Source organism: Mesoplodon densirostris, chromosome 16, assembly GCF_025265405.1.
Source record: "Mesoplodon densirostris isolate mMesDen1 chromosome 16, mMesDen1 primary haplotype, whole genome shotgun sequence".
Classification (NCBI taxonomy): Eukaryota; Metazoa; Chordata; class Mammalia; order Artiodactyla; family Ziphiidae; genus Mesoplodon; species Mesoplodon densirostris.
The window spans coordinates 36378977-36399373 of record NC_082676.1 but is presented as its reverse complement, the minus strand read 5'-3'; the positions used below and the strand labels follow the sequence as shown (position 1 = coordinate 36399373).

Below are 20397 nucleotides of genomic sequence, written 5' to 3'. Positions count from 1 at the left end.
TACTTTTGAAGAGGTTCCTTAAAGGGAAAGGCTAGTCACCACGTAGGAATAATGAACGCCCTAAAGGGAAGCCAGGCACTGGCAAAAAGCTACCCTAACATACAGAGTTACATGTGCTCATTTTAGAAAGTGTCCTCTTTCCAAATGTGTATTTAAAAGGCAAATTTATACAATAGTGGTTTTCTTATTAAAAAAAAAAAATCCTGGTTTTTACAAGTCTGGGATAGGATAAAAACTTGTCCAACTAGTCTTAACAAGGCCAGATCACTGAAATTCCCATACCAACAAGACTTTGGGACTAAAAAGGAAACAAAATAGAGCTCAGTCTTCAGAAACTCTCTTCCTGGGCACTCACTGCACAGCCCAAGGCAGCTTCAAGTCAGACCAAGCAGAGGGCCCAGAGCTCAGCCCCAGCTCCCCGCATTGTTGCCAGGGGCACAATTGCCTCAACCCACCTGGACCCTCGGAGACCCAGCCTCTTTACCCTCAGGTAGCAATACCACAACCCTCGCTGGGCTCTGCAGGCAACCCGATCTCAGTGTAAGGGGCTCTGGAAAGATGAGAAGAGTCTGAAACTAATGAATTCTCTCTTCTCAAACTGCAGTCCCACTGGCTCACTTACTGTCTGTGGGAATAGAGGTGACGCTAAACTAGATATCAATTCAAAAGGCCTCTTCAGGGCCCAGAGAAAGAACTAGTTTAGCCTTCTCCTGGAACTTGGGCGTTCCACAGGCAACTAAAGGTTTTCAAACAGGCGATGAAGTGGCAATAGGAAATCATCGAAGGCCAAATCCTTATCTATCACCAAAAGCCAATGGCTGCTCAGTAAAAAAAAAAAAAACAACGATGCTCAGACAAAGAATTTTTAAGATTCAAGATGAACATCTGAAAGTGCACTCACATGAACTGACAGGGAAACTTTTCAGTAAAGTTACACAGTTAACCATGCTACCCTGAAGAACTAGCTAATCACCAAGATTGGGGGGCCGGGGTCGAAGAGTTCATATAATAACTCCCTAGAAACCAAATCCACCTCCCAGGCAGTTTTGCCAGGATGCTTAAAGAAGAAACCGCATTGGTGTTAAACTAGAATGTCACATTTAGGAAGACAAGAAAAAAAAAATTAAGGTTTGTCTCCTAAAACTCCACAACGGGTTTTACAGTAAGCTCGGGAATTAAATTATGGTAAAAGGGAGCTATTTTTACTAAAACAGGGTAGACCAATTTATCAAAAATGCCATTCAGCTGTGTTCATTACATTCAGGAATCTAATTTACACAATAGACACTTTGGAGTAATCTATTTTAGTCAATAAACACGAACTCCTTTAAGTTTTAATCTTATCGGAAATACATATTTCACATAGTCTTCTTGCTAGTTAAGTGAGAAATCTGAAGAAATTTCATAACGACTATGAGTCTGCTTTACCGCTCTTACGTAGGCAAGAGCAGAAAACAAGCACACACAATTAAAGTTGTCAGACTCCGTTTATGTACATTTTAATCCAATCCACTTCATTTCATACACGCCCGCATCTGGAGTTCATTTGCTTTCCTCCTAAAAGTACTGTAGGTCACTATCACCAGTCCTCCGGGTTAGGAAAGTTCGGCCAAGTTTACCTTCAAGCACACCTTAGAGTTAGGAGCAACAGCCGTCCCCCAGGGACGCCGAGGGCCCACCCCCCCCGCCCCGGAGCGCCAGGCCGCCCAGGGTCCCTCTAAGCCGCAGACACCGCCCCCCCAACCCCACCGCCAGCGCTCGCGGAGTTTCTGGCCCACACGCCGCTCACCTTCAACTTGGCTCCGGCTACGCACAACATCCACCTGGCAGAGTCCCGGGGCCGTCCAGGCGCCACGAGCGAGGAGCTGGCAGATCCCGGTCGGACCCCGAGGGCGCGTCGCTCCCCTGGGTGGGGGTTGGCAGGCAGGAACGCGACCCCTGGGCACGCCTGCGGCTCGGGCGCCGGATGTGGAGCCCCAGCACGATGCCCCCTCGGCGCCCGGGGCTCGGCGCGTGGACCACGGCCCGGTACACCACAGTCCAGCGAGGCCCCGGGGGCTTTGGTTTCGAGAACCCGATCGGAGTAGGCATTTCGAAGCGGACCCGCCGCGCGGTCCATTGCCCCCCGCGGACACTGCTGGGAGGACAGGGCCTCGGAGGAGAGGGTCAGAGAGAAGCGGGGGGTGGGGGGTGTTTACTGGGGTCCGCGGGAGCCCCTGGGCGCGGGGAGAGGGCCGGCCAGACAGGCGCCGGGGAGCAAGAGCCCCCGGCCGGGACAGACCGCGCGCCCGGGCGCAGAGCCGGGCCTGCGTTCGGGGAAAGTTGCAGCCCTCCTCCGGCGCCCGTACCCGCGCCCCCGGGACACCCGACACCCGGGCTCCGCGTGCGCGGCGCCCGCCACCCCCAGCAAGTTTCCCCAAGCGCCCCTACCGGGGTCCCCGGCCGCGGAGCAGCCGGTTCCGCGCCACTCCTGCAGGCACACAAAAGAGCGGGGCGGCTGCGGGGTCTGCGGGTGGCCCCCCAGCACCCGCCTGGACGTAAACAAACCCCCGGGTCCGCGCTGGGCGCCCCACGCCTGGCGGGGGAGCGGCGGCGCGGTCCCCGCCCGCTGACAGCCGGGGGCCGCGGCCGGGGACCGCGGCCGGGGCCCGGGCCGGCCGGGTAGCGCGGACGCCCGCCCGGCCACCCGCCCGCCTGGCCGGAGCCCGGCCGCCGCCGCCGCCGCCGCCGCCGCCGGTGGCCGCTCTGACCCTCCCCCGAGCCGGCGGCACCACAGCGCCACCAGCCCCAGCTCCGCCGCGCCGGCGGCAGTGGCGGCGGCAGCTCCTCCTGGAGAGGCAGGCGCTTCACCCCCACAGCAACTCCCCACAAACTTTCCCCGGGAATACGGCGGGCCGGGGGCGCGGGGCGCGCGGCCGGGCGCCGCCGCCGGGCCGCAGCCCCCTCCCGGCGCAGCGCCCGCCGCCGCCGCCCGCCGCCCGCTCCCCGCTCGCGCGCGCACCCCGCGGACCGCCGGGGCCGCCCCCTCCCCGGTCCCGCGGCGGCGGCGGCGGCGGTGGCGGCGGCGGCGCAGGGCCGGGGGGGCGCCCGGGGTGGGGGCCGACACCGGGGGCAGCGGTGGCGGCGGCGGCTCCCGGCGCCATCTTGGGCTGATCGATGAATTGAACAAAGAGGATCAATTTCTGATCAAGCGAGTTATCAATGGGGGCCGGGGAGCGAGAGGGACTTATCCCCGACTCGGCCCCGCTTTCCCCGGCACCCCCCTCCTCCCCTCCGCCGCGGCCCCCCGGCGGCCGGACAGCCCGGGGCCCCGGGGGAGGCCGCGACCGCCCGCAGCCCCCACCCCCGGGCGAGAGGCCGAGTGAGGAGAAGCCTGACCTGCAGCTGCTGTAAATCAAAGCGCTTCCAATATTGAAACATCGATCCCACATTGGCCGCCATCTTGAGACATATTGAGACGGAGTGAGAGGCTGATAGAGAGGGGGCTGGAGTTCAGGAGCCGCCAGGAGGCAGCAGGCGGGCGGCGCCAAAACCCGGCCTGGAGCCGGCCGCCGCCGCCGCCACGGAGGACGCGGACTCCTCCTCACGGCGCCGCCGCAGCCATGGCGAGCCCGAGCCGGAGCCGGAGTCGGAGCCCGAGGGCTCGGCGGCGGCCGCCTGGCCTCGCGTGCGCGGCCCCTGCCCCCTCCCCCCCGCGCCCGCCACCAGGCCCGCGACCCCCGCCGCTCCCGAGCCCCCGGCCCCTGCGGGCGGCGGCCACCTCCCCGGCCCCGAGGGGGCGCTGGAGGGCGACGGGCGGGGCGCCCCGGGCCCCCGCAGGAGGCCCCGGGCCCGGCTCACCTGGGGCGGTTTTCGGGCGCCGGGGGGTCGCGGTCTCGGGCGGCGGCGCAGCTCAGCCCCTTCTGGGCCCTCTGTTGGGAGCCGGTGGCCGTTTGGGGAGGGCACCGGCCCCAAGCCGCTTTCACTCGCCCTCCGGCAGGGCGCCGAGCGCGCGGAGCCGCCGCGACCACCTGCCCGAGCCCCGACCCCGCGTGGACCCGGCCCACGGCTGCGGCGCTGGTGCGAGGCGCTCTGGCGGTCGGCTGCCGCACACCCTCTCCCTGCGACCCAGCCGGATTCAGAGACCGAGCCAGCCACGAACGGCGTTTCATGTTGGGGGCACTGGAGCCGGGGGAAAGCAGCCCCGATCCCCGTGTCGCTGCACACGTTAATGTCCCGCACAGTGGCCACGCGGTCCCCGCGCCGCACCGCGCCCCCCGTGGCCGAGGGTCCCGATGGCCCCTGTCCGCCGGAGCTGCGCCAGCTTAGGCCACGACAGGAAAAGTCTTGGAGCCCAGTTCTGTATCCCCCCGCACCGCTTAAGCGGAACAGCCTTAGAAACTTCCTGTAGTTCAGACACATCGGTTTGGGTGCAAAAACTTGGAAAGTGTGGGTACGCTCATAACAAAAAGCATGGTCCCTAGTTTACAGGAATGCTAAAATATAAACCCCAAAGTCAATTCTCTTTTGATTTCTTTCTTCGAAGAAACCTGGCAAGAAGTACGCGTTTTATGGTCGTCATCTTTAATTGATTATAACACACGTGTGAGTTTGAGTTTCCAGTAGGAATACTGTACTTTTACTCTCCCGCCCTTCTTTTAACGTGTAAATTAGTTAAAACAAATCCCCACATTCCTCAATCTCGAAAATTATATGTAAATAAAATCTGTAAGGAACACAAAATACAACATGTAAGTGGTATATAATTGCATTTCAACTGAGTTCGAGGGTTTTAGCGTTGATCGTTGGAGTGAACTCAACATTTTTGAATGAAGGGACTGGAAGTGAAAGTCCCCGAGATTTGGAGAACACACGTGCCCCCACGTCTGCCACTGGCGACCAGGAGCCTCAGTTTCGACAAGGCGCGACTCCCGAGGTCTGCAGGGGGGTTCCCTGGGCGTCCCGGCGGCAGCTTTGAGCGGCAGCAAGGGCAGGAAGCAGGTGGGTGGGAGCGGGCGGGAGCCGGGAGCCTTGGCCCCAGATTCAGTGACGCCGCGCCAGGCAGGGCACTCCCGACCTCGGGACGCCGAGGGCCGGCTCGGTGTGGAGCGCCCGAGCCCGCGCGCGCAGTCGGCTGGCGACCGCGCTGCAGCTCCGACCGCGCCGCCCGGTAGAGGGCAGCGGCGCCCCGACACTCGCGTCCCCTGGTCCCTGCGCACGTGCCCACCCGCGCGCCCCGCGCTTGGCCACGCCCTGTCCCAAAGCCAGGCCCCTAGCGGGAAACAGCATTGCCACCTCTAGCGATTCCCGTCCCGAAGAAATATGCCACATCTAAAGATTACTCCCTCTCCCACACTTGAGGGTACGTCTGCCTTCCCCTCCTATTTGTGCAGTGGCAGGCAGGTGAGACCTCGGAATTGCCCGAAAGGTAACTAGACAAATAAAATGTGCAAGGGCTTAAAAAAAAAAAAAAAAAATCCCTCCCGTGGGGAAGGCTCAAGGAAGGATCAGGGAAATGGTTTGGATTTGGTGCAGATGTTCTCAATCTAATTATCGTGTCGATCCCCAGGGTTTGAACCAAAAAAAGTGAAATATATATGACCTGTGTAATACTCCAGAAATACATCTGGTTGGAATTCAGGATTCTGAATCCACGGCAATATTTCAGAAATAAATTTGGATGAGTATTAAATACTCTTGTTACATTTCTGGTTATACTTACGTTATTTACATGCTAACTGGACTTAGTCGAAAAAGCACTACATTGAATGGCCCAAATGTTAAGCTCTATTTAAATAAAGTTTAGATTTCTTCTACCAAAGTTTTGAGTTATACAAGGCTAATTGCTCTCTACAGGGGGAAAAAGGTTTAGAATAACTTTACCAGCACCACAAAATGTTACCATTTTAAAGGAAAACACTCCAGATAAATCACTGATCAAAAATTCCCTTAGCTGACTGAAAGAATCAGCAGAGACCTAAAAAAACTTTTTAAAGTACATTTTCTTTTTCTTGAGTATAGACATAGAATAAGAACAAATTATATCTATTTCAAAAGGCTATTTTCTTTCTTCCTTTCTTTCTTTCTTTTTATATTGACTTTCAGCCTCCCCTTGGTAGAAGATCAGGAGGACCTGCTGACATCCAAATATAGTGGATCTACACAAGCTGTGTACTGTATAAAATATTCAGAAAATGGAAAGGTTTTAGGACCTAGATCTCTATTAGCATCTACAAAGACAATGGAATAATGGCTATAAGAACCCAGAGCGAAGTGTGAGACAGAGGCAGGTTAGTAGGATAACTGGCCCACGAAACGAGAAGCATCTTGACTTGAAAACAATATTACTTAGAATGAAGCACAAGAAAAACAACCCAGAGACACTGATGTTCTGGGAAAGAAAACTCACAGTTCCCAAGTATATGACTAATTCACCATCCCAATCTTTCAAAAATCAAGCCCCAAGTAATCAGATGGGAGGACTGACCAAAATGATGTTTGTTCCTGAACCCTTTAAATAATTACAGTTTTGCACCAGATCAGACAAATAAATATGAGTCCAGAATGCCTAAATTTCTTTTCTGACCCATTTTATTTTGCCTATAATGGGGAAGTGATAATACTAATGAATGTAACTTACAGAACACTGTAAAGCACTTTCAGAAGTTCACACTTTCCTACCCTCCTGGCGTTGGTGGACCCTCCTGTCTCCCAACAGCTACATATAGTTGATTAAATCAATTAAGGTGAAAATTGGCAAATTCTCTAAAATGCCATATGGGTTGATTATTACTAAATTGGTCCTCCTTTGATAGCCCCAAGAAAGGAAAATATATTACCCTGTTTCCTAAAGATTCTAATTTAGTAATCGTTCTGATATAGTTAACCTAATTCCTTGAAGGAATTAACCATCAAGAATTTCTTCCAAACTGAAAAATGTCTTACAATTAGGGCATTATAAAAAAAGCCATCCTCTTTATCCCTCACAAAAGAGTCTCTATGTTCTAAGATCTTATTTATAATGAACTCATAAAATTAATTTCACTTAGAAACTTTATCTCCAGAAAAAGTTGGAGAATAGAGTTTTTAAGCCAACGCCAAGAATAATGAAAAAAGTCAGAAATCTTCTGTCCTATGTGATATGCTTAGAAAGAAAACTCAAAAGAGATTCAGTTCTAAAACCTTAATTCACTTTCTGAATATTTTTGCATCCAAATTAGAACCGGTTTTGAATTGTTTCCAACAAGAAATATGTCAGATAACCAGAGACAATATATAATGTTAAATGTTTCCTTCATAATTTATTCACAGATAAACATAAAGACATGGCTACTTTTCGTTGCACAGTAAAAAAATTATTCATACTCCTAATGAGTCATACGAGAGTCTCAGTTTTACAAATATAGAAGCTGAAAATTTATATCTAGGTATTCATTCAAGTTGACTGAATTTGCAAATGTTTTAAATTTAGGAATATCTAAGGCCAGACAGAAGTATTGAGACACTTTAAATTTGAAAAGGCCTTTTCCTTAAATCAAAAGATGATGAACAACAGAGGGAAATTACAGTGTCTTCCTTTTGTCTTTGGCGATGGCCTTCCAGAACAATTTGGCATGGACTATTGGAATAAATGAAAGGAAGTTTCCAGATTCTTTTTTTTTTTTCTGAAGCTCAAGAAAACCAAACAACTTTTGTTTTGTTTTTTAAATAATACTTTATGCTAATTATTTCCGAGTACACGATTCACTGTACTATGTAAATACCCACCAAATCAAAGTACACATTTTGCTACATGTAATTACATGCAGAATACATAATTCATCTCTATACGCCAAATGTATGTGTAGTTATATAATCGTACCAAGAACCTGCCAAACTTGTAAGAACAAACTATAATGATTTCTAAACAATAGACTCTCCTATTCACCAACCCCCTCAGCCTCTCTCTGGTGACAGCATCGCTCAGTTCCAAGACCCTTTTTGGAATCTTCAAAGACTTAATTTCTGGCCCACCATTTAAGTGTGCTTTCCAATTCTGGACAGCATATGTCAATGCCACTAGCTCTAGGTGTCTTTCCACACCTCTAACGATTATGTTCTGTTCTCTGCGTGTCTTAAACAAAAAAGCTTGCAGTTGGATCTTTCAGACAGAGCTCCATCTTACGCCTGGAAAATACATCTAGCTTAATGGACTCAAGGGCTCACTACCTTGGGACTTCCAAACCCCTAAGAGGGACCCAGGGCTTCTCATCACCCCACAAGCGCCCATACCCCATCTCACTGGCCACACAGCCCCCTGCCCCAGTCTCTGTTACCAAACTTATATTCTAATATAAACTTGCTTGAAATTTAGAGTTTATTAGAATATTACATCTCATTTTCCCCTTTTTACTTCTTCCTCCTCATGAGAGGCCCACATACGCGTCATATTACATATTTCCTGTATGCTATTGAAATAAATGCCATCTTATATGACTCTCACTGATGACGTTGCTGAATCACTAGGAATTAATAGTGTACATCATCAGTAGCATGAAAGGCTTAAAATATGTAAAGGACTATATAAATATTATTATTATCTTGTTTAATGCAAGTTCAAGTTCTGTGCTAAGACCATATATTAGTTCCTTTTCTTTCCTCCTGAGAGATATGACCCCTATGCATTCTATTTATATTGACTTTTCATTATTAATATTGTTCTTATGATATCAGTTTGCCATCCAATATTTTAAACACACAACTATGTCCCTGGTGCCAGGACATATAGGGCAGGGACACCACAGTTTTGTTTTTTTTTAATTGTATTCATGACATGAAGCAAAATATTGTTCTGTTTCTCCCCGAGATCCTTGATGACACATCTCTGCAGTTGTACAGTTGGAGTTGAATGAAGACTTGTTTTCATGAAATGTAATTAGATTTTCTTTTGTCATAAGCACCGTCAGACTGTATATTATTTTTTTTCTGGGTAAGTGTGGTTTGTAAGATTTTGAAAGCTTGTTCCAATGGAAAAGAGGGAAGCTGATCTATCTCGTGGGGAGTACAAAACTTTTTTCATTCCCTCAAGCTTCATTCACAGTAAATATTTGATCTAGTGTCAGCTTTGAGAATCTGTATTAGGATATCTTTAGAGGTTTAAGTAGCTAGCAGAATCTCCTAGGATGTCAAAATTTTGTTTGTGTGTGAGATAGAAGAAAGAAGCCAGGAAAGTGGGCCTCTAATCTAGCAATAATTTTTTCTTATTAAAATGCCCCCCACACACACACACACACAGAATCTGGAAAGCATATATGTTAAAGAAAAGAATAAAGTGCAAATACTTTCATTCCAGAAGTATTTCTGGTAACAAAACAAACAAACCAAAAAAAACAACGAAATGGAACAACATGAAAGTCCAACAGTACAGAAATTATTAAATAAATGATGAAAGTGTGTAGCCATTAAAAATTATGTTTAGTAAAATACATAGTGACATGGGGAAATGTTTAGTACTTAAGAGGAAAACAGGATATATGGTGAGCTCAGTCACAAAGAATAACGTGTTCCACAGACACATAGGATACCAAAAGAACAGTAGGTGTCTCTGGACAATGAATTTATGGGTGTTATCTTCTTTAATATTTCTGTATTTTATATAATTTCTACATGAGCGTATGCTACTTTTATAATGCAGGAAAAGAGCAAATATTATTTAAAGTAAGGATGGTGAAAAGCTTGGTATGTCATGTCTTTCAACAGTAATTTAACTCTAACCTAGAAGGGATAGCATGATCTAGTGATTATGTAGACAATTGAAAACAAAGAGAGAAAAATCATGTCCTAATTTTGCCACTGAGTCACTGTTTGATTTTGCCTCGGGTTTCCTGCCTGTAAAATGGGAATAATTAATATTTTCTTGTAAAATGCTTTTGAGTTCTCTAAGGAAAGATCCTATAAAGGTGCAAAGTGTTATTCTATTAATGCTAATTGAAGTCCACGATTTTGGATGATGAGCCATGGTAATGCCAAGTGACCTGCGGTTCCTGCAAATGACCCATTCCCACTGAGCTCCCATTTCCAATTCACCAAGTCAAAAAAGACCCTTGTCCTATCTGTCCAGCCAGCATCTAAACAGCAGAGCTAAGGCAAAGCAGTTTTATTGACGCATATAACCACAGGGTCAGACGTGGGCTGAAATTCTGGTGAAAAGCGCTTTGACCTTGAGCATAATGTCTAACCTTGCGAAGTCTGTTTCCACAGCAGGAAAGACAAAAGGTGTTTGAGAGAAATTGAAGTCAGATATGAGGCCAGATGCCAAAAAGACAAAGGTGTTTGAGAGAAATTGAAGTCAGATATGAGGCCAGATGCCAAACTGGCTGTGCAGGATTCTGTGTTCTTTAAAAAGGTTTGGGGGGTGGGGAGCAGATAAGGATGTAACCAGTAATGCTTGGATGTCCACTGTCCAATCACCAATCATTATCTGTTGAGCAAAGCAATCTGTCAGATACTATAAAGAAACACAGAAACAGTGGAAAAGGTCTCTGCCCTTAGAAGCTTACAGTTTTGGGGGGAATAGAGCAATAACATGTGTGGGTGGGGTGAGGAACAATGATTCAACTTAAGCAGAAGACAAACAATATCCAGGAAAGGGACTGATAAAAGGCTGATACCTGCCATAGCATTAGTTTGGATGTGAGCAATGAACTGAGATTCATTCTCAGTTTAGATGAGCGAAAGATTTCGGAAATGATGGGGTGCTGGACAGGGCAGGATGTAAGAGCTGGAAAGAAAGATGGAGGGCATTTGGGGTCAGGAAAAGCAGGCACAATGCAGCACAGACTAACCTCATACAAAGAAGGGAAACAGTGCGTGGGCTGTTCAGCTGGGAGCCCAGGAGGTGGAGAGCAGGCTGGGATCTTAAAGGCTGGCCAAATGGGAAGATGCTGGTGGCATCTTGGAAGAGGCAAGTGGGAGTCCTCCACTGTGGATGATGAGCCGTGGTGATGCCAAGTGACGTGCAGTTGCTGCGAATGAGCCATTCCCACTGAGCTCCCATTTCCAACTCACCACGTCAAAAAAGACCCTTGTCCTATCAGTCGAGCCAGCATCTAAACAGCAGAGCTAAGGAGAAGCAGTTTGTATTGAAGCACGTAACCACAGGGTCAGACATGGACTGAAATTCTGGTGAAAAGCACTTTGACCTTGAGCATGATGTCTAACCTTGCGTAGTCTCAAGTTTCCACAGCAGAAGCGCATGCTTCATTATGTGCAGGAGACTTCAACGAGAAAATCCACGGAAAATGCTTTGAGCTCTACCTGCATACACTAAGCGCCCAATAAAAGTCAGCTTTTATTATTTAATCCCATTCAACTGCATTATATCCACCTACCCTAACTTTGTTTCTCTGCACTCCCGCTTATATTTTAATACCATTTTACAGAAAAGCAAACTGAGGTTCAGAGCACCAAAAAGTTGTTTGACGGAGAGGTTGAATTTCTCAGTCAGGCTGCCAAGCACCTGTTCAATTTTCTGATCACCTCTTAATATCATGATCTCAGCTGCACCCTCCCAAATGCCTTTCTGAAGCAATTGATGTGTTTATTTATTTATTCCTCCAGCAAATATTTATTGAGGGCCTACTGTGTGCCGGGTCTGGAGCCTGAGGGAGTTCCCTACTCCTTCTCCGTTGGACAGCTGAGCACCACGAGAAGAAATCCCAGAGTGAGAGGGGACCTCTCCTCATGGCCTTCCCATCCTGTGCCATGTCATTGCTGGTTATTAAACCCCTTTCACTTTCCTGACTTTTACATTCTTCATGCCACAGAGCACTGTAATCCTTCAGCCTTCTTTGTTTTGGCAATGTAAGCCCTCATTACCAGAATAAAATCTTTGATAGGTCTGACCTTGGGGAGGGCTATCCTCATATTCTGCTTCCAGGCCTGTTTACCTGGGATCTTTCATTTCAGAAATCAGGGCTGAGACCACAACCACCAACAGAGAAGCCAAGTTTCCTGCTTTCCCAAATGCGACGTGAAATAAAGTCAATTCAAATCTGCAGTTGCTCCTAAGTCTGTATCAGGCTGGTATGGTGTGTGTGTGTGTGTGTGTGTGTGTGTGTACACGGGCATGTGCACTAGGGGGGCAGGTGGGATGGCAAGGTGGGGGAGGGTGTACGTAAAGCCACATGAAATGCAGTAGCTCCTGCCCTGGTGAGAGTCTAAAATCTGGCTGAAAAGACATTAGAAACATGTAACTGGTTCCACCTTATAGGTTATTTGATGGGATAAGAAAATAATATCTGAGGGACGTAAAGGCCCTGAAAACCCCAAACACACACAGGTGCGTTGCCATAGCTCGTAGATACGGCTCCTGAGACATCTAGATCAGAGGCACCCAGCCCCGTTCTGCCTTAGCCATGTACCTCCCTTGGACATCTTTCCCCTTTGGGGACTTCTCAGGTCTGGCCTCCCCCAAATAAAACATATTTATGGAAACTCTTGGAAGGGGGCTGGGGATAGAGCCAATGCAGGACATCCTATTATCTGCTGATGTCCTGAGAGTGGAAAGGCCAGATTGAAAGGCACATGCCTGGAAGAGTTATCTTTACTTGTAAAACTACCTAATAACAACAATTATTATCCATCCAGCATCTGCCCTCTGTCCTGCGCTTTACACACCTTTATCTCTGGTCCTTGAAGCGGGTTTGCAAGACAGAAAGCATTATTCCCCTTTTACATATAAGAAGACTGAGGCTCGGAGAGATAAAGAGACTTCTCCAATGTGACTTGCTCACTGGTGAGTCAAATCTGGGCTTTCTGCACCGCCATAGGCTTACCTGCAGCTGCTCCGTCACACCTGAGCCCCAACCTGGTGAGAACTTACCTGGGTCGTCGGACAGGTTGCCTCTCTTTCACGCCTTCAGGAAGTCCAGAGTATTACCTGCCCAGGAGGGATCCCTCCATCTTACCTTGCAGCAGCCTGCTGGCAAGTAGTCCTTCTCGGCGGAGCTCTCGTCTCCAGACATTTCTCTGCCGCAGTGGAGGCTCCAGACACCCTGGTCCAGGGCATCTATAATAAAGATTGATCACCTGACCTTGGTCTTGAATGAGACATCGATTGCAAATGAGAGACAATGGCAGAGTCAAAAGTCCCTCTTAAGTCCAGGAAGACGGGATGTTTGTCAGTCTAAGCGCTGGCGACGGGTGTGTTTCCCTAGTCATCGCTGGGAATCTCTTTGCTAACTGCCCAGGGTTCTGACTTCTTCACCTTAGGAGAGTCTGGTCTAATCTAATGGACTGTCGGGGGAAGTATCTGATTAACAATCCCTTTCTGGCTACGAGTCTGGCTGGGAGGGTGGGGTCGTGGATACACTCTCAGAGTTGAAGGCATGCAGTTTAGTAAAGTGATTGCAAGTAATCCCAAGTTCGGTATCTTCCCCTCTCTCATTCCAAAATTTAATGCTGACTTGTGAGTGGGAGGTGGGATTCGTTTACACAAGCTCCATTCATCCGATAGCATTTTATTACCAACCGAGTCGGACCAGGTGGCGGGTTTGGTTTTGTTTTCTGTTGCAACCCCTCTGCATTTTACTGTTGAGCCGGTCGCCTCCCATCCCCACATTTGGATGCTATGTTTTCCTTCAAAAACGGGCTCCCTTAGGAAATAAAAGAATGATCCCTGGCCCCCTGCTTCTGTCCTCTGTAGCCTGATCTATTTAAGACGTTCCCTTCAAACAAATCCTGCCCCAGTTTCTCCGAGGGCCGCCTCTTCCCCTCCTGCCCTCCGCCATGCGCATTTGACACCAGCTCAGGAATCTTGTAGCTTCTCGCCTTTCCATTCCCAGCAGAATTTGGTATTCAGCACTTCAAAGAGGAGACTTGTTTGCACCTCTTGTTTCAAACAATAGACCAAATTTCCTGTCGCTGCTTCTCTTAAAAACTGCCTCCCTCGAGCTCCCTGGAACAATTGCATCGACCACTATTCAGAGAAGCAAAAGAGCGAAATCCTCACCCACCCTCCTTCTCAGAGGAGACCGGGCCAAGGGGCAGAGAAGGTCACGGGCATGGACTTCAGACGGGACAGACCTGTGTGCAAACCCTAGGGCTCTGTAGCTTTGTAGCTGGGCGGCTTCAAGCCGCTTACCTAACCTCTCTGAGCCTCTGTCTTCACCTGGAATATCTGAATCATAACTAACCCATCCCATAGGGCTGGGGTGAAGTTGAGAGGAAGTGATGTAGCAAACTTCCGCCTAACGATGGAGGTTAAGAGCACATTCCCTGATATTGGGCTGCCTGAATTCAAATCCTAGTTCCTAAACAGGAAAATCTCTGTTTCCTTGGACTTACTCTGCCTGTACCTCCTTATCTGTGAAAGAGAATAATTATGGCACCTACCTCGTAAGATTAAAGAGTTAATACACCGGAAGCATTAGAGGTGGGCATGGACATCCCTCAGTGAAGTTTTATGCTTCCTCCACCTTATTCCTCACTCCAGAAGGGATTTTTGGCCTCACTATCCCTCAATTACCATTTTTTACTTTTCTGTCTCTCTTTCCATAGCTATCACAGTGTTTGTTCACCAGCCCAGCTCCACTTCATAGAATGTTCACAGCCCATCAGAGTATAACACTTGTCCATACTTTCTTGTTCCAGGAGTATGGTTTCTGCTTAATTTCAGGATGATCAAATTGCCTGAGGAATGGGTCCACAACACTGCAGTTTTAGGGCGGGAAAACTATTCTGTATGATGCTGCAACATACCCTTATGCATTTCTCAAAACCCAAAAATATATAACAGAGTGAACCTTAGGGTGGGGGAGGGTGTCCTAATCCCTAATTAGGAGTTTGGGATTAAAATATACACACTACTATATATAAAATAGATAACCAACAAGGACCTACTGTATAGCACAGGGAACTATACTCAATATCTTTTAATAACCTATAAGGGAAGAGAAAGTGAAAAAATAATATATTGTATATATATATATATATATATATGTATATATATATATATATATACACACACACACATAACTGAATCACTTTGCTGTACACCTAAAACTAACACACACTGTAAATCAACTATATTTCAATAAAAAATTTTAAATAAATAAATAAATAATGAATTTTTTAAGAAAAGAGTGAACCCTAACGTAAACTGTGGACTTTAGTTAATAATAGCGCATCAATACGGGTCATTAATTGTAACAAATGTACCGTACTAACGCGAGATGTTGATGGGGATCCTAATATGGAAATTCTCTGTGTTATCTGCTCAATATTTCTGCACATCTAAACCGTTCTAGGGAATTCCCTGGCAGTCCAGAGGTTAGGACTCGGTGCTTTCACTGCCGTGGGCCCGGGTTCAATCCCTGGTCAGGGAACTGAGATCCCACAAGCCGTGTCACACGGCCAAAAAATTAAAAAATAAAATAAAATAAAACTGTTCTAAAAAATAAAGTATATTTTTTAAAAAAGGTAAAGCAGGTGCTCTTACGTGCCCCTGGCCCTCCTAAATACTCACAAATAATGACCCGCAGCTGAAGTGACAGCATCCCTTCTTGGAGGACCTGAAATTAACAACTGTTATTTTGTCCTCAAGTCATATAGTCAGGGCCCACGGTGAGTCAGCTTTGTCCCTGGAGGTAGTGAATTAGATCCCTGGCCAGGGGTCTCTGGATCAAGGTTCCTTCAATGTCTTGTAAGTTCTGGAAGAGTAAATAGTACTGGGAGTGGAAAGCCCTGTCTCCTTGTCCCCCAGTTCACAAAGCAGGAGGGACCATATGTCACTTCCCACCATCCCCTCCCCCACCCCCGTGCCCCCATGGCCACACGCACACATACAACCTTTCAAATTCTGGGCTCTGCTGTAAGCACAGGTAATGGCCTTGCCTTTCTCAGACTCTGGGCCCCTACTCTTGAGCCACTGGCCTCATCACCCTGACTTGCCAGCACGGTGCTGAGGTTGAGCGAATCCCTGAAGCTTCTCCCTGAGTCCAAATGCTCTGAAGCCCAAACTCAATGAAAGAAGCAATGGATTCTGTGGAATAAAAACAGCCTTCCCACCCAACATAGATCCCATCGAGGAACTGAGGTCTGATTGTTTAGTGCCCCGAGGCCGAGATTACAATAACCATCAAGTAGAAAGCAACCACAAAAGGACAGGAGAAACTTCAAAAACATATTTTAAACATAGACAGAAACTTCCCCCAGCACATCCTGTCTGGTTGCCAGGTCCCCAAACTCTTACTCTGTGAGACTGAATTTCCATGGCGTGTCACTGGTTAATAAAACCATCAATTTAGAGACACTCAGACAGCATCTCATGGAAAGGGGTCAGCCCCACTGCTGTTATCAGGCATTAAGGTTGCTACTGATCCAACAAAAGCCAGATCAGTGGAATCTGGCAATGGAATTTGATGTGAACAACGATGCTGAGAATTATAGTAGGTAATTATTACAAGTTGCCCTAGCAGTGTGTTTTCATGGAGAAAGCAGAAAATGGTGAGGCGGGACATGTGGGGTCAGATCAGGCTGCTTACTGGCTGTGACATCCTCAAGCCTCTCTTTTCCCGTCTATAAAATGGGGGCAATAATACTTGCCTCAGGGACTTGTTGCAAAGAGTAATAACAGACGTCCACTCTCTGGGAAGATACCTAGCACGTGTACCAGCACAAGCTAGTTGTAGACCATTGTGAATGATGTTTATTTAAAATTGGCCTGAGCCCAAGAAGATATAGTAGGTGAAAAATAAACCTAAAATGACGCATCTATGACAACTGCCCTATTTTGCTTTGTTTTTCCAAGATTCTGGTGTAAATAATTTACAGTGTTAAAAATGAGTTCTCAGCAGGTCTTTGAGGGACCGAAGAAAATTCTTTCTAAAATGAGGGATAGTCTTCATAATGAGGGACTGCTGAATGGAGGGAAATTTAGAATTTAGACGAGCATCTTTTACATAGTTATTAATCTGGTTGGATAGGATTTTTAATAATTAAATGGTATTACTGCAATCTAAGTGATATTTTATTAAGCTTAAATGAAATGTACATTTAGGAACTTAATTTGAAACATTGCCTACTTTGTTATTCTATTTTTCATAATTGCATATACTTGGAAATTATATTTGCCTTTCTGCATTGCATTCTCTCCCTCCGTGCTGAGCCTTGTGCTTTATTTATAGCAGTGATATTTCTTGTGTTTTAAAGGAAATTGACACGAAAGCCCTAAATGACAAACTCCAAAGCTAGCTTCAAAAGTTTCTGACTAATTGCTAATGAAATATCCATAATAGATGAGGAAGAAAGCAGAAATCGCAATGAAACGCCACTTCATTTCGTAAGTGTCTCGTGTTTGACAGCTTTGGAAATTTTCTTTGTCATTTTGGAAATCAATACAAAATACAGCTAAACACCAGACTTAGCTGCTCAGCCCGAGACAGAAAAAAAGATTGAAAGCCCCTCTATCACCAGCTGTCCATTGCTGGGGATCATATTGCCATACGCAGTCTTTTTTTTTTTTTTTTTTCTCCCTCCAGACGTTACTCAGCCTCCATGAACTCTCGTGGAGGGCCAGATGCACACACATTATGGCTGTGAATTCACGACACAAAGGGATGGAGACAGCTGGCGGTTATCGGTTTAGTTGATCAATACAGACAGGCCAGGGAGGAACCACGACAGTCGCCTACCCCGCCCTCCCATTTCTCCCATCTTGAGACTAAATCACGCACCCGAGCCCGGATTAACCGACTAGCCTAACTTTCCTTTTCCTTCTGTGCTAAGACTCTTTCTTTATCAACAAATCTGCCATCGCAGCAACATTCTCCTGTGGAACGCTTTCGCCCTGGACACCCTCGCCTATTTCCCTGAGGAGCCCCCTTCCAATGCTTGCAAAGTTTACAGTTATTCTCGCAAAACTCCTCCACCCCTGCAGCCACTGTCTGCCCTTGAATCCCATACCTGAGCCCCAGGGAGGACACTCTTGTAGTTTCTCTTCCACTCTGGTTTCCCATTGGGTTGGGCTAATGGAGGTGCCTGCTGTGTAGGAGGTTGGAGGGTGGAGACTGGAGGAAGGAGTGGCTGGGACTTTGCTTCCCGACTCCTGCTCTGCCTCTAGAATCTGAGCATCCTCCCACAACTCTGGCTTCCATCAGGCCCCCATGGCCATGTCCCCCTGCCCAGGCCTCAGGGTAGTAGCCGCTTCCTGCTATTACTGTTACTGCTGATGGCGGGGGAAGCAGGGGAGGGCCTCAACACCCTTATTGGCCCCCTTAATTTTGCCCACACCTCGTACCTAGTCCCTTCTTCACTTCCCTTGAATCACCTACGTTTGATTCTGTTTCCCCGCTAGGCCCCTGACTGATACAGCAGGAGTTTCAAAATATAAATTTAATTTATATTTAAGTGAATGAAAATGAATAAAGAAAACAAATTCGACTCAGCAATGTGGAATTCAATTAGGATTGGGTTCATTTTTACCCCCTGTTCTCAGTATGCATAATACCAACCTTTTAAAGCATCCCTGATTTGCTTATCTTTTCTGTTAACCTCAGGTGAGGCAGGGACAAGGTCTGTCTTCCTTCCTCTCCCTGTTTTGTCCCCAGGGCCTGGCTCTGTCAATAATGATGTGTCAAATGAGAGAAGGCATCAGTGGCCATCTTATTCAACAACACTTTCTCTTGCTGGGGCTGAGAAATGCAATGGTCCTTTGCAGTTCTGATCTGAAGGCATTTAGGATTAAGAGAGGAGATACTCAGAAAATGTACTCAAAGGGTGGGATGGTTTGATTCCTGTTTCTGGCAGCACACAGAGTGGAAAGGGCAGCTAAGAATTATAGACTCTTGGAAATGCCGGGACTTCCCTGGTGGTCCAGTGGTTAAGAATCCGCCTTCCAATGCAGGGGACGCGGGTTCGATTGGGGAGCTAAGATCCCACATGCTGCAGGGCAACTAAGCCCACGCGCCACAACTACAGAGCCCATGTATTGCAACAAAGTGCCCGTGCACTGCAACGAAAGATCCCACGTGCCGCAACTAAGACCTGACGTAGCCAAAAGAATGAATAAATAAAGTGTTATAGACTCTTGGAAATGGCTCACAAGGGACCCTGGGAAGTCTTTTTTTTAAAAAAATAAATTTATTTATTTGTTTGTTTGTTTATTTGGCTGCATTGGTCTTCGTTGCTGTGCGCAGGCTTTCTCTAGTTGCGGTGAGCAGGGGCTACTCTTCATTGCACTGCTCGGGCTTCTCAGGGCTTCTCATTGCAGTGGCTTCTCTTGTTGTGGACCATGGGCTCTAGGCACGCAGGCTTCAGTAGTTGTGGCACGTGGGCTCAGTAGTTGTGGCTCATGGGCTGTAGAATGCAGGCTCAGTAGTGTGACGCATGGACTTAGTTGCTCCACGGCATGTGGGATCTTCCGGACCAGGGCTCGAACCCACATCCCCTGCACTGGCAGGTGGATTCTTAACCACTGCACCACCAGGGAAGTCCTGGGAAGTCTTATAGGAGACCCCCCACTCTCCAGGAAGACTTGCGGTTTCTGAGCCTGGGTGGCAATTGGAATAGATTCTACTACAAGTAAGGCTTCCTCATCTATAACGTGATGATAATTCCATAGACCCTCAGCACAGGTGAACTTAACGTTTGTGGGTTCCAGGATTCGGGAGCAACTCTGAAGGTCTGTGATCTGGGCTAATTTGCAGTTTTACTGGAGGCCAGCAGGCAAGTGCACGGGAGCTGGTCACGCTGCCAAAGACTTATCTAGCGTATGGCCTGGCATCCTTGCTGGGCTCCACCCACCACTGTGGACCCATTTTGAGGAGTATACTCCGTGACTTTGTGATTTGGAGGAGGGCCTACTTAAAACATAAATAATGCATGGAAAATACCTGGTATGGTGTCTGGTGCATAGTACAAGTTCAAGTTCTTGGGGCTAAGACTTATCGCTGTGGTTCCACCTTGATGTCATTAGCTTATGGTGCACTGGGGCTGTCTCAAGTCCTCTGGCCAAACTCTTAAAGGAGGCCAGGTGGAGGCAGCGCCCCCAAGGGGCATGGTAACTGCAGACTTCTCCTCCAGGCCGGGTTGGGCTGCATCAGGTCTTAGGGAGAGCTGAAAAAAAGGGGATTAGAAGATGATGTGGCAATCAGGTCTGCACAGGCTTGTTCTTGCTTTCGGCTTCCAGGTTATGGACAAGGGTGACGTGAGGGAAGTGGACATCAAGTAACTGGATGCTGGGAATTTCCTCATGGTCCAGTGGTTAGGACTCCGTGCTTTCACTGCCAAGGGCCCCGGTTCTATCCCTGGTCAGGGAACTAAGATCCTGCAAGCCGCACCACGCGGCCAAGAAAAAAAAATAGTAGCTGGATGCTGGCTTTGCATTTACAAAGAGTGGAAGATGGAGACCAATGGCCCAGGCCCCTCTGCTTTTCACAT

At 47.7% G+C, this 20397-nt stretch overlaps 1 protein-coding gene across 7 annotated transcripts in view; it reads right to left on the bottom strand.

Moving 5' to 3' along the window:
* CUX1 (cut like homeobox 1) overlaps positions 1-3620 on the bottom strand; it is a 375507-nt gene extending 371887 nt beyond the window's left edge. For 2 of the 7 annotated variants that reach the window (XM_060078730.1, XM_060078731.1), the window contains exon 1: positions 3379-3603. In XM_060078730.1, the coding sequence (XP_059934713.1) occupies positions 3379-3441 (63 nt within the window). In that variant the 5' untranslated portion in view covers positions 3442-3603. Of the gene's footprint in view, positions 1-1789; positions 2604-3378 lie in introns of those variants that run through there. The other 5 variants (XM_060078725.1, XM_060078726.1, XM_060078728.1 and 2 more) reach the window with 3 other exon arrangements.
* Between the last annotated feature and the right edge of the window lie 16777 nt (positions 3621-20397).